At 35.5% G+C, this 14533-nt stretch overlaps 1 protein-coding gene across 1 annotated transcript; it reads left to right on the forward strand.

The window, feature by feature from the left end:
* Positions 1-1965: 1965 nt before the first annotated feature.
* tent5ba (terminal nucleotidyltransferase 5ba) lies at positions 1966-7282 on the forward strand. Its single transcript, XM_026284057.1, has 2 exons — positions 1966-2374; positions 5624-7282. Exons 1-2 carry the CDS (start codon positions 2219-2221, stop codon positions 6647-6649), a joined length of 1182 nt encoding a protein of 393 aa, XP_026139842.1. The 5' UTR covers positions 1966-2218; the 3' UTR covers positions 6650-7282.
* The last annotated feature ends 7251 nt before the right edge of the window (positions 7283-14533 follow it).

Below are 14533 nucleotides of genomic sequence, written 5' to 3' on the forward strand. Positions count from 1 at the left end.
TTTGGGGCATTCCCGGTGGTAATAAGCTATTTCCCAGTAGTCATACACTTCTATTTTGCAGTTCGGTTTTAACATCAGCACTGGATCTGATTTGGTTCCCTATAAACAACCCTATGTTCAGATTTATGAGGTTTATGGTTTTCTCTCTTGCTTTTCTATCTCATTTGGGACTAGTGAAGAAAAAGCCTGTTGTATTTTTGTTTAGAATTGAGAAAGCCTAGTTATTTTCGCTTTTCAGCTGCCACTGTAACACCTCACACATTTATTTAGAAAAAGCTCATTCAGTTCAGGAATCATAAAATATATAAAAATGTAAATGTGTATATATAGAAGGAAAGATATATACATATATATATATATATATATATATATATATATATATATATAAGACAGAGAACCTATACGAATAAGTTACACTGTGTCATTATGAAATATTTTCAGTTTGGAGATTTGCAAATGATAATAGTAATAATATTAATAATAATATTTTATCAGCAAATCTAAAAATTCATGTGTATATGCATGTTGCCATTAAAAAAACATTTAATGGAAAACTTGTTTTATTATTGTTATTTTGTAATTAGTATACATATATATATATATATATATATATATATATATATATATATATATATATATATATATATATATATATATATATACTGTATATACACAGTACAGTTGAAGTCAACAATTTAGATACACCTTGAAGATTCTGCACAATGTTAACTATTTTGCCAAAATAAGAGGGATCATACAAAATGCAATTTTGTTTTAGTACTGACCTGAATACAATATTTTCACAAGTCCACAAGAGAAAATAAATAGTTGAATTAATAAAAATTACCCCGTTCAAAATTTTACATCCACTTGTTTCTTAATACTGTGTTGTTACCTGAATGATCCACAGCTGTTTATTTTTTTATTTTTGTGGTTATTGTTTTAGTTTGTTAGCGATAGTTGCTCGTAAGTTCCATTTGTTCTGAACAGTTAAACTGCCTACTGGTCCAACAAATTCTGTGGTTTCTCAGCATTTTTGTGTATTTTAATAAGTATATTACATAATATTAGAGAAGGTTCAAACGCTCGCTGATGCTCCAGAATGAAAAATCATACATTAAGAGCCAAAGGGTTGAAAACCTTTAGAATTTAAAGATCAGGGTAAAATTAGCTTATTTTGTGTTCTGGGAAACATGTAATCTTTGTAGCTTCTGCAGAGCAGTACTAAATGAAAAAAAAAGAAAATACTTAGGCAAAATAAGAAAAATGTAGCCTACACATCTTTTTTCTGTTTAAGGGTTTTCACCACCTTCATTTTCTTAATTCTGGAGCATCAGTGAGCGTTTGAACCTTCTGTAATAATTGTATACGAGTCCCTCAGTTGTCCTCAGTGTGAAAAGGTGGATCCCAAAATCACACAGTAATTGTTGGAAAGAGTCTGAACACAAAAATGCTGGAAAACCACAGAATTTGTGGGACCTGAATGACTCCTGAACAACTAACACCAACAACAACAAAATAAAAACAGTATTTACAGTAACAGTATTTACAGTAACAACACAGTAGCCTATTAACAATCAAGCATGCGTATTTTTTATCCAGGTAAATTTTTCTAAATTTTTTATAAAAAAATAAAAAAAATTGTTATATGGATTCTAAATATGTAAACATATTTTCTGTGAAATTTCTTATTCAGATCAGTACTAAATAAACAATAACATGCATTTTGTATTATCTCTCTTATTTTGGTCAAATAATTCATATTGTGCAGATTCTGCAAGGTGTATGTAAACTTTTATTGTAAAATTATACTTAATAATTTCACAGCAAGCTTTGGTTGGATTGGCGGGGGTGTCACAGCCTCCACCATCCAACCAAAGATTGCTGTGAAATTATTCATGAGCAGGTATTCGACCAATAAGACGTGCGTATGCAAATCTCTTAGGTATAAAGACCATCCAGATGGTTCGTTTCTAGCATAACTGCGATACTTAACGTTTGTATTGGTCGTGCGCGGATTGGGAATAGTGAATCACGAGCGCAGCTGGGTGACCGCACAAACCGCGTCGATTTATATAACGAGTGCGACTGTGAAATAACTGAGCTTTTCACAAACTTGTTTGCGTAGGAACTTCATCTGTGTGGAGAGACAGAGGTATCTGTGCGGGAGTAGACCAGAAGTTTTTGCCTTTTTAAGCTGGTTGTTCTTTCCATCGCCATGTCCTCCGGTGATGTGTCGGAGCAGTGTCGGCGGTCTTGCGTGTTATCTTGGGAGCAGGTGCAACGTTTGGACTCTATTCTTGGCGAGACGGTTCCAGTTCACGGACGTGGAAACTTCCCGACGCTTTCTGTTCAGCCGCGACAGATTGTTCAGGTTATTATGAATGCACATCACTGAATACGCTCTCAGCACTACATTTAACTTAGTTATAAACCGTCTTTTTTTTTTTTTTTTTTTTGTAAGCTATTTCATAATGATATATACATGCGGCTAGATTAAATGCATTTCCTTAAAACGAGTAAGCTATCATTTTGTCATTTTAATGCAACAAGTGAGGTGCATTTCTTATTGGTTATTTTTCGTTAGTACTTAGTATTCTAGTAGTGACTAATATCTATTCAGTTGGTTACTAGGACACTTGCACTATCCCAAAGTAACAAGTTAGCATCATCTATTTGCTTCAGACTATTATGTACTGCAGTCAGTAGTCCAATTTTACTACGAACTATTCATTTAATATCATTTCTTCTTTCTTTCTTGTATTTCTTCTTTCTTTCTTGTAACTATTAAAATAGTAACCATTATATCTTACAGATTTCCCTTCCTTTAAATGAATGTACATTATCAAACACTAGTGCATTTCGGTGTACTAGTAATTCAGTTTACTGTGTACTAGTAACATTTAAATCTGATCTATAATTTAAAAACTAATTCAAACTAGTAATAACTCAAATTGATAGTGTCTTATGTATACTAGTAAAGTTTGAAAAGATACTAATACAGACAGGGACCACAAGTAGGCTACTAGAATCTAATGAAGAGTTACTAGTGAATTTTTTTAAATACAGGATACTAATTAGAAGTGAATGATTAATAGCAGAATGACTATGTAATAGTTACTAGTAGCAAAGGAATACTAGATATGAAAAAGTACTAGTGCAATTTAAACCATGCTATTTGTTATTGGTTTACTAGTAATAAAAAAGTTCTAATGAGCTAAAAGTCTTTGGTCAGATGAAAGTTTGAAAGGGATAAATGTTAAAATTATTACTCAAATTTGATTTAGTAATAAAAATTGACCTGTCACTGCTTGAACAAGTATTTGTGTAATGTCTCAACCACCCAAGGATAAGCACAACATTCTTAGCCTTTGGCCCTCCAGCAGATACAGAAAACTGTGCACTTGGCAAATTTAAGAGATTTGTTAATGACTTGGATGTTCTCAAGAAAACTACACTGTGTGTGACTCGTTATCGACCATAATACCATGCAATGTAACACTGCTTGAGCTAGTGCAGTGATAACCTGAATCAATACCCCCTTCTCAATGAAAAGAATTCTTGTTCTCATACACAAGCAGTGTGGGTTTGCATCTACACATACAAGCAGATATTGATCTTTTCTCCAGATCACTTCCTTTAGTACGGCTTCACTCAACAAGAGAGGGTTTGTTTTAAGTGCTTTAGGGAGAATGCTTTTGCAGTTTCATGGAAAAAGTGTTTAAACTTCAGCATTTCATGTATATGATCCCATATGGCATCAGTGTGAGAAAAGTTGTCCATCAGTCATATCTACATCTGTTATCTTTTATTTCAGTGACATTCCTTAGATCCTAAAAATTGGCCTAAGATTGGCCCCTATTGGTTCTAATTATATGAAGACACCAAGTAACTGTGAACTGTGGAATCTGACAGTTTCCCTTCCTTTGATCCAGTTCTGCTGGACCGTAATGAGTGGTCCGTCTCTGTTTCATAATGCTCCATCTGCCTGGGTTTGAACAGATAGTCATTTCCTGTCAATAAAACCCAACTAGGAAGCCCATTATTTTTAATGGAAAACCTGCAGAAACCAACTTTGATGTTTTACTACACAGCCTCCACATGCCATTGACAAAAATTGACAAAAGATGGCCGCTCGTTCACTGTTCCTCGTTTTCCTTAACCATAATGATTTGAAATGGCACCATCTCATTATATGGACTTTGTAGCTGTTTTCATTATCATCATAACGGTGTCATGATTGCACATTTGCACCTTGTGCTTTAGGCTGTGATGTACTGTTGAGCTATAAAATGTAGGTTTTGAATGCAACTGCGAACCTGACTTGGCGTCATCTTAATATCATAATATTCACATGCGTTGAAAGGCGATCCGGTTCGGCTCTCAAGCCATTGGTGGACACTGAAGAAACATTAAGCTTCTGTTTGTCAATTGCAATATATTTTGAAACGCCGTTGATTGATGTTAATACAGACAATAGTCTATTATTAAATAAAGTAAATACACTTTTCGTTTAAATAAATCACACCCTTTATGGTTTAATAAACCGAACTCTGCCAAATTGCAGTTTCATTAATCAATGTGCTACAAACCTGTAAAACTGTATAATGTGTTCTCAGCATGTGTACAGACGCACGTCATGCATAGTTTCACTGCGCTCACTTGGTCAATTGCAGTCTGACCTAATGTGTAAAAATAGAAGGCTAATGATTTGATTGACAGGAGTGAGGGTAGGTGATCTGATTGACACCAATCTGAAAGAGCTGTGGAAAATAAAGGTTACGTGCATTCAGGACAGAGATAATGAGTTTGATTTAAGAACTTTTTAATCTCTTAAATGGTTGCATAGCAATATGAATAGCATACAAATCTGCTTGGCATGCATAAAATGTGGTCTGCGCCAAAGTCTATAATTCGGCCTTTATCGAATTAGACATTTATGAATGTGTTCTAGATTTCACATTCCAGATTTAAGAGACCTTCATGTGAACATGAAATCTGACAACTGCCTCTATCTATATTCATAAGCAAAGCAGTTCGTATAAGGCTCTGCCTTCCAGAATGTTTTGCAGCTGTACAGTGCTTCATGTTCCAAAGTAAGTCTCTATGAATGCATTGCTGTCGATGCACTGGACACTGTACATCCCATATATATAGATTAATACTGAACATTATGATGAGCTTCAGCTCAAGTTTATAATGTGTGTAAGGTAATTATCTAATTGCAGTGGTGGCAGAACAAAGTATCCTCAAATTGTTCAGATAAAGAAGTGCTTAGTGTGGTTTTATGTTTGCCAGGTGCTTTCTTGTTCAAGCAGTGGTTGTATGTTACTGATATTTAATTTATGATCAATACCATAAGCTGGACATTAGTTTATTGGATAACTGCTAAGTGGTTCTGTCTAAATAAATTAAAATCAAAGCACTAGAAAAATAAAATTGATCATTTTAAATACTACAAGTGAATTTAGACATCACAAGATTATAAAGTACAGTATGAAAATGGATATTAATTTAGAGTTTTAACAGTTCACTTTATGTGAGAGTTAAATGAACACCAATGTCATCTAAAATGTATGCAATCTTGGCCAATAAATTAAAATAAACCTCTTTACTCTTGCAGGTGGTTCGAGCACGTTTGGAGGAGCGAGGCATCACGGTTCGAGATGTGAGGCTGAACGGCTCGGCTGCCAGTCATGTTCTGCACCAGGACACGGGCCTCGGATACAAGGACTTGGACCTGATATTTGGCGTTTCACTGTCAGATGACCAGGCCTTCCGCGTGGTTAAGGATGTGGTTCTTGACAGCCTGCTGGACTTCCTCCCCGAGGGGGTCAGCAAGGAGAGAATCTCAGCCCTTACTCTGAAGGAGGCTTACGTACAGAAGTTGGTGAAGGTTTGCAACGACACCGACCGCTGGAGCCTCATCTCGCTCTCCAACAACACTGGCAAGAATGTTGAGCTTAAGTTTGTGGACTCTCTCAGGCGCCAGTTTGAGTTCAGCGTGGACTCCTTCCAGATAGCCTTGGACTCCCTTCTTCTGTTCGACCGCTGCTCAGAGACGCCCATGTCAGAGTGCTTTCACCCGACGGTGTTGGGCGAGAGCATGTATGGGGACTTCGAAGAAGCTCTCGGCCATCTTTGCAACAAGGTCATCGCTACAAGAAACCCAGAGGAGATCCGAGGTGGAGGGCTTTTAAAATACTGCCACCTTTTGGTGCGAGGGTTTCGGCCAACTTCGGAAACAGAGATGAAATCGCTCCAGCGGTACATGTGCTCTCGATTCTTCATTGACTTTTCGGACATAGGCGAACAGCAGAGAAAGCTGGAGGCGTACCTGCAGAATCACTTTGCCGGAATGGAGAACAAACGGTACGACTGTCTGGTCACGTTATACCACGTGGTCAACGAGAGTACGGTGTGCTTGATGGGACACGAACGACGGCAGACATTAAATCTTATTTCCATGCTCGCGCTGAGGGTGCTGGCTGAACAGAACGCCATCCCCACAGTTACCAACGTCACATGCTATTACCAGCCGGCGCCGTACGTGCGAGACATCAACTTCAGTAACTACTACATCGCTCACGTGCAGCCGCTGGTGCGCACCTGCAGTAGTTCCTATCCGACGTGGCTGCCCTGCAACTGACCGTATGAGTTCAGCCCTCGCATCTTCCCATGTGGTGAAGAATATATGCAAACAAGTGAATATATAAACTGTTTTTTTCCAAACGTTTAAGAGGAGCTTTTTCAAAACAATGGCGATTGTTTTTATGGTAAATGTGACCTATATAGAATGACTGCTCACTGCTGTATGTCTGATTTGAGCCGATCCTTGCATATTCTGTTCTGCAGAGTGGATGAAGATCTTTTTCACATGTAGCAGGGGAAAAGTTTTTTTTTTCTCTTAAACTCATTATAGATTCAGTTAAACTATCGCAGGTTATGTAAATGGGAAAGAAAGCTACATTCTGCGTTGTGAAGCTATATATGGTTTTTTTTTTTTGTTTTTTTTTTTTTTGGCCAGACTGTGGTTTCAATCAAACCCTGTTTTGCATCTTGGTTTTTTTTTTTAAGGACCAAAGATATTTTATTTTCGTCTTTAAAAAAGAATGGAATGTTTGCTGTTGTAATTCCAAGTGCCTAAAAACATTGTACAAAAAAAAGTGAGACCTGTGCTTTCTTAAAACCATTTTTTTTCTGTCTCCTTGTTTATTGTAAAACTCTATTTTCAGGGATGGAGGCATGTATTTCCATGTGATTAAAAAAAGCACAAAACCCATCTTCATGTGTTCTAGAACTCTTTTACCTTTTGAAGCTGTTCTGGTCAAATTTTGACAATACGTTAATATTCAAACATGTATTTATTTTCTCTTTTTGTGTTGGCGTTTTGGAAAATAATTTCAAATGGTAAGGACATTCTTTATCAATGGAACATTAATCATGAGACATAAGAGGTGAAAGTGGTCAATGGTGAAACTGTAAGTGTAGCAGTGTTGTGGTCTGAATGTGCGCTGACTCTTAATCTGAGGAAATGGATCCATTGCAGTTCCAGGACATGAACCATACGGATCCTTTCTGGAGCACAATGGTCTCTCTTTTAGTGTGACACTAAAGGTAACAGACAAAGGCTGTTTCTGCCCCTGGAGAAAGAATCCTATTTCCTTTCATAATGGCATATTCATGTCATTGTTTTTGTAAACATCAAGGAGCTGGTTTTGTGACGTAAGCTACCAGATCTAGGGATGTGATGATAAAAGCAATTACTACTGATTAGTAGACTAATATTTACTATAATGTAAAATTTTGTGAATTGCTTTAAGTTTAAATAGTTGAAATAGACCTAAATATTTAATTGTAATGTTGTCGTTGCGACCGATACATTCTTTGGTTCTGGTTCATTCTTCAGTTTTCTTGGGATGATAGTGTAATAGTTTTTGTTAGGGGTGATCCATGAATTCTCCTGTCACCATTGTGCTCTTCAGCCTTTTTGTGCCATTGCCCTTTGGGAATCAATACATAAAGTATCTGTTTAGAAACTCTAGAAGAGAATTTCTCTTCCACACAAACTTTAGGAGTGTATGAGTATAAGGATGTTTTTTTTATTAAGGGCTCTTGGACTGACTTCTGTTCTTGCAATTCTGAGTGAAAAAGCATCTTTAAAAATATTATGGCCTGTTTTCTGACAGCATGTATTTTTATGAATTGAATAAATTCAAAAGATGAATAAATATGAAGTATTTAACGACAAGCATAATTATTTAAAATTGTTCTATGATTTTTTTTTTTTTACACTTTTTATTTATTTTAGAGAGATTTACTTGACAATGGAATAACAAAGTACATTTTTTAACAGTATATTCTTTGAAAAGGATACTTTCATGTTTTAAGAACATTGGGGTATTTTTGTAATCAGAGAAGTATGTGTATGCATATAAATAATGGCAGAATTGACTTTAGTGAACTATCCCTTTAAATGAAGATGATATTTCATTGCAGGGTGTCAGAGAGAGACATAGGTCAGGTTTCCTTTGTTATTTTTGGCCCTTGCCATTCAAAAGGCATCAAGGGAGCAACTACTGTCATAAAGCTGAAGTAGAACAACTGGGGAATAATACTTTGCTTGTTCGGTCTCACATTATAAGGGAGGATATAAATAAACCAGCCTAGTTAAAAGACTAAGGAACCCTAAAGAAAAACAGAGCCGTTGGTAAATCATGTCTAATGTCCCAGCCCAGTGCAAACAGTGTCACTGGCAAAACTTACTCTGTCAAGACTGAGGTAGTGCTGTTTAATTCAGTGGGACATAAAACAAAGACATGTAGGGATATATAAGGACATGCTCAAACATGTTGAGACATGTTTTGGACAAGAAGCAACAAGCTGTGACAATTATTTAGCCTGTGATGTAATTTATATCCAGCTATTTTTGTTACCCTTTTATGTTAACCTTTAAGTGTAACTGCAGATGAAGTTAAATTAGAAATGAAAAGTATAAAATGTCATAAAAAACAGAATCATAGTACATATAAAACCAGTAACTTAATACAGAAGCCTTCAAAATGAGGACAACACCTCATCTATGAGTACTCTCATGACAATATCATTTTATGGCACAAAATGGAAATATAATATGTCATGTATGATGTTATTCTGAACAACTAAAGTGACACACTGACCCCAAAAGAGCTGGACTCCAAGACCATATTTTTAAATTAAAGAACAAACACACTTTTCAAATATATCAGAAAAATAAGCTTGTTTGGAATTAAAGGATACAATAATAGATATATTGGTGAGATAAAATGTTTTTGGTAACAGTTGTGAAATGTTAACACTATTGTCAAAAAGTCAGCAAGGTTTATAATTTTTTTTTATATAAAATTGCATTTAGGCAAGAATGCATTAAATTGATTGACAGTAAAAAAAAAAATTTTTTTTTTTTTTTTTTTTTTTTTTACTAAAAAAATCTGTCTTTCAAATTCTTAACAGTCCTAACAAGAACGGATCAGTTTCTACAAAAATATGAATCGGCACAAATGTTTTCGACACTGATATTAGTACAATGTTTTTAAGCACCAAATCAGCATATTAGAATGAGATCATGTAACACATGTAGTGCTTTGCCATCATAGTAATAAATTACACTTATTGGGAATATTGTAAAATAGAAAACAATTATTTTAAATTGCAATAATATTTCACAAAATAATAACAAATATCATTTTATTTAATAGACTACTTTCAAAAACGTTTTTAAAAAAATCTTACTGACCCCAAACATTAAATGGAAGTGTACACCCATTAAAAATTACTTTGACATAATTAGGCAAAAAAAAAAAATAATAATAAAATGCCACTTGGTTTGATTTTTTGTGTCTGTGCAACAACATTCAGACATTTAGTCAGACTTAAATGCCCAAAAGAGTCTAGATACTGGTTTATTCTACTAACAGTGTGTGCCTCTTGTAAAAATGAAGAACTTTACTGGAAAATGAATATGATGTTTAATATTTTGGTAGGACTGGGAAATATTTCTCCTCTGTCCATGCCAATAACAGTGAGTCATACCTGTCTGTCTTGTTTCCCCTGGAACAATGACGCTTCTTGTCTTCATCCTTGAATCACTGAGGGCAGGTCAACTGGACAGCTGGCTCAGACCAGGGCAAGTGCAATATTCACAGAGTGACCTACGGAAAAGAACACACAAATTAAATTTGAAATTTAATGAACATGTTTATTCTATTTGAGAGAGTCAGACGTACTCACCCTGGATAATGTTCTTGAGTTTGTGCAGTCCTATTGGCAGCGATCTCATGCCAATTTTAGGTCATTATAGAGTTAAATCACAATTACAACTAATGGTTTTAATGATGACACGGTCTCCATTAATAAGCCATTCAAATTAGAACGTCTGCAACAATCAATGCAGCATCTGAGAAGATGATTCTGATGCTTTGTGACACATAACTGGCTGTATCATTCTCCATTATGAGGAATTCAAATTATAATCTGTCTAAAACATCTAAAAGCATTTTCTTATTCATATTATATGATCACACACCTTCAACACCAAACCATAAATCCAGTTTTCCCTCAAGCACCATTGCTCCATTCAGTATAAATGGAGCATTTTAAGAGTAAATCTTTGTGTCAAACCTAACACCACTCTTATAAATAAATAGGTATCCAGAAATTGTTGGAGAAACAGCGGTGAAAGCATAAATTCACGGCTGTAGTGCACAATATGTGCACTGAAGCCTCGGGGGAAAAAACAAAGTTATCACATGTTTCGTCATTTGAATGAGGGCAGAGAAAAGAATATCTATAGAAAAATGAAGAGGGCGAGCCTCTTTTCAATAGCAAGAAACCAAATAAGTTCCATTCTTGAAGGAATGCTATAAAGTTGTAACTTGAAGATCACAAAAGGTAGGTCACTCATTATAATGCTTTGAGGCTATTTTTCCTTATGGTTCTGTGCCTGAAAGTTACAAAGTATCTCATTTAAAAAAATATTATTTTAATCTAAGTACTGTTATTGTTTTACATTATTTCTTTGTGTGTGTGTGTGTGTGTGTTTGTGTGTGTAAGAATTATATTTCTTTTATTTTTAGTGCCATACTTTAAAATAAAATACACGTTATTTTTTTAATCTTACAACATCACAATAAAAACGACATAGTGTTTCATATTTAATAATTGTCATATTTATTTAAAATAACTAATAATATATAACTAATAATATATATAATATATAACTAATAATATATATATTTATATATATAATATATATATTTAATATAAAAAGAAGAAGCCTAGCAGTAAAATCAGGAAAGTCTATTGCTTAATAGTGTTTTTTATAATAATTTAATTTGATAATAACAGAAAATCATTTAAAAAAACATCTCTGAAAAAAAAAACATGCTAGTGTTAAAATCAGGTCAGTACATTAAAATATTCTTAATAGTCAGTGGTTAATGATTTTTCTAGGCAAAAGCGCAGTGTGGTCATATTAAATCTCACTATGACCCATATGTCATATGTGGGCTGTTTTGATGTCTACATGAGGTCTGGTCATCTGCATGTGTGTTTGGTCATGTGTGGTCTGTGTAATGAGAGTTAACAGCAAACTGGCGAGGGAGGAAAGATATTGATAGGCTATTTACTCGCTTAAATGGCTTTGGTCTGGCACGAGTCGACTCGGGTCATAAAGCATAGGCGGTGAACCCTTTGGAAGAGCTTCCTAACTCTCAAAACTCCCACCGTCAGCACAGCCGCACCAGACGTCTAACTGCTGAGCCTCCACTATTAAATCAGAGGCATTACTGAACGAAGTGCTGCAAGATATTTAAAGGCTATAACCTACAACAGCAGGTCAAGTTTGGACATTTCTCATAATGTTCCTGACAGAAAATTTTAGTGACGTGACATTCAGCCAAGTATGGTGACCCATACTCAGAATTCATGTGCACACACACAGAGCAGTGAACACACACACTGTGAGCACACACCCGGAGCAGTGGGCAGCCATTTATGCTGTGGCGCCCGGGGAGCAGTTGGGGGTTCGATGCCTTGCTCAAGGGCACCTAAGTCGTGGTATTGAGGGTGGAGAGAGAACTGTACATGCTCTCCCCCCACCCACAATTCCTGCCGGCCCGAGACTCGAACTCACAACCCTTCGATTGGGAATCCAACTCTCTAACCATAAGGCCATGACTTCCCCCAATTTTTTTTTTTTTTTTTTTTTTTTTTTTTTGGTAAACAAATTTTGCTTTGTTTAGTTTATATATCAGCAGCTTTTATGTGAATGATAGTCTGACAGCAGTGCTGTTAAAAAAAGGTTCTGGAACAGCCTTCAGGTGCACTTAGGATGCCCTAGGCCTAAAACATACTTTAGGCTACCAAAGTATGTGAATTCAGACTATTTTAGCTGGGTTCTAAATGTGGCTGACGCATGTCTTTATGCAAAGTGCATTGTCTACTCAGCATTGTCACCAGGAGCAGCATCCGTCATTAGCATAAAACATTCCTTTCTTTTATCCCATCTAGCTCTTTTAGGTCATGAACTTGTTTTACGCAAGTACACAAACGCAAACTTGAGGACTGCATCAACATACTCTCAGCATCAGCGAGTGTCCCAACTGGACATGTTTACATTTACATTAATTCATTTAGCTGATGCTTTTATCCAAAGTGACTTACACTTGATATATATGTCACACCTCTAGAGCAACTAGGGGTTAAGTGTCTTGCTCAGGGACACATTGGTGTCTCACAGTGGATTCGAACCCGGGTCTCTCACACCAAAGGCATGTGTCTCATCCACTGCGCCATCACCACCCCTATATTTAAAGGGATAGTTCAACCAAAAAGGAAAATTCTGTCATTAATTACTCACCCTTGTACCGTTCTAAACCTGTAAGACCGTTCATATTCGGAACACAAATAAAGATATTTCTGAGAGCTCTCTGACCCTCCCATAGACAGAAAAGTAATTATCACGATCAAGGTCCAGAAATGTTGCAAAGAAATCGGTAAAACAGTCCGTGACATCGGGGTTCAACTGTAATTTTACAAAGGTATAACATTACTTTTTGTACACAAAGAAAACAGAAATAGCGACTTTATTCAACAATTTGTCTCCTCTGGTGCCATTTTGCATTTTATATCCACTGAACGTAAACAGCGTATGCTGTCCTGTGTCAGCTGCACTACGCGGATAGCGACGCAGGTGAAAGATTTACTTTCAAATGTCTAAAACGTTCAATCCGGATGTGTTATTATTCTGGTTAGTCACTATAATCATGTTGAATTAACAGCTGATGTTTAAATACGTTCTTGAACTGATGCTCTGCCATGATAATAGTAAAATAATAATAATAATAATAATAATAAAAATTATGTTAACGATATGATTTTTGAGGCAACACGTAGCTGCGTTTGCGTTATGAATCCTGAAAGATGGCTGTTCCAAAATGTAAGTGATTGAGTATGGCAGCATCGCGTTTATCAGTAGCTTTACGAAATGCATTGTACATTTTTGTGAAATTACGAAATAACCATAAACAAACCTTTTATAACATTTGTAAATCTTATTCAATATTAATTTCTATGTATACTAAAACATTTTAATATTTTGAGTTGTAGCTATAAGCTACCTTAAAGGGATACTCCACCCCAAAATGAACATTTTGTCATTAATCACATACCTCGATGTTGTTCCAAACACGTAAAAGCTTTGTTTGTCTTCAGAACACAATTTAAGATATTTTGGATGAGAACCGGTAGGCTTGAGACTGTCCCATGGACTGCCAAGTAAATTACACTGTCAAGATCCAGAAAAGTATAAAAGACACTGTCAGAATAGTCCATCTACCATTAGTGGTTCAACCGTAATGTTGTGAATGACTTTATTCAACATTTCGTCTTCTCGGTCTCTCCCCACATCACCGTAGTGCCATTTTGAAGAATATGAGCTGAACACAGGCTGCTTACACTCTTCTGTGTCAGCCACGCCACAAGGTTTTCGACATGTATTTACGCATTGATTTTGATAGAAAACAGCGCATCCTTGTGACACTTTAGTCTTAAGCCTTGTCTGTTCCAAGGGGATAAATTAATGTTAACATATTTAACCTTATGAAGTGTTAAGACCTGTTCACCCCAAGAACGATAACTGTAACTAGCCTAACGTTAGTGTGGATGCTAATATATTTACTGTTATAATTTTCTTTATATTTTTCTTGGTGTGAATGGGCCCATGCACCCCAGAATCCCTAGCTACAAGTTCAGATTAAAAAAAAACAAACAAAGTCAAAGATGGTTTAAAAAAAGTGAGAGAAATTTATAATTTGTTTAATACTTTAGAAATGCAGTTAATTAAATACTGAAAATTCATCTAAAATGATTAATAGTATTTAATTAACTTAAGTCTTTAAACACAATTTGTTAAATATGTTTATGCTTATTAACCCATTGTTTGTCCCATTGTTTGTTCTGCAACTGAACTCAATTGTGAGTCAAATCTCTTATG

The sequence above is a fragment of the Carassius auratus genome, chromosome 16, assembly GCF_003368295.1.
Source record: "Carassius auratus strain Wakin chromosome 16, ASM336829v1, whole genome shotgun sequence".
NCBI classification, from domain to species: Eukaryota; Metazoa; Chordata; class Actinopteri; order Cypriniformes; family Cyprinidae; genus Carassius; species Carassius auratus.

Excerpts from the sequence above, each read along its gene's own strand:
- tent5ba (XM_026284057.1), top strand. The coding sequence starts at position 2,219 with ATGTCCTCCGGTGATGTGTCGGAGCAGTGTCGGCGGTCTTGCGTGTTA. Across the intron at positions 2,375-5,623 it reads AGCCGCGACAGATTGTTCAG|GTGGTTCGAGCACGTTTGGA; the intron begins GTTATTATGAAT and ends TTACTCTTGCAG.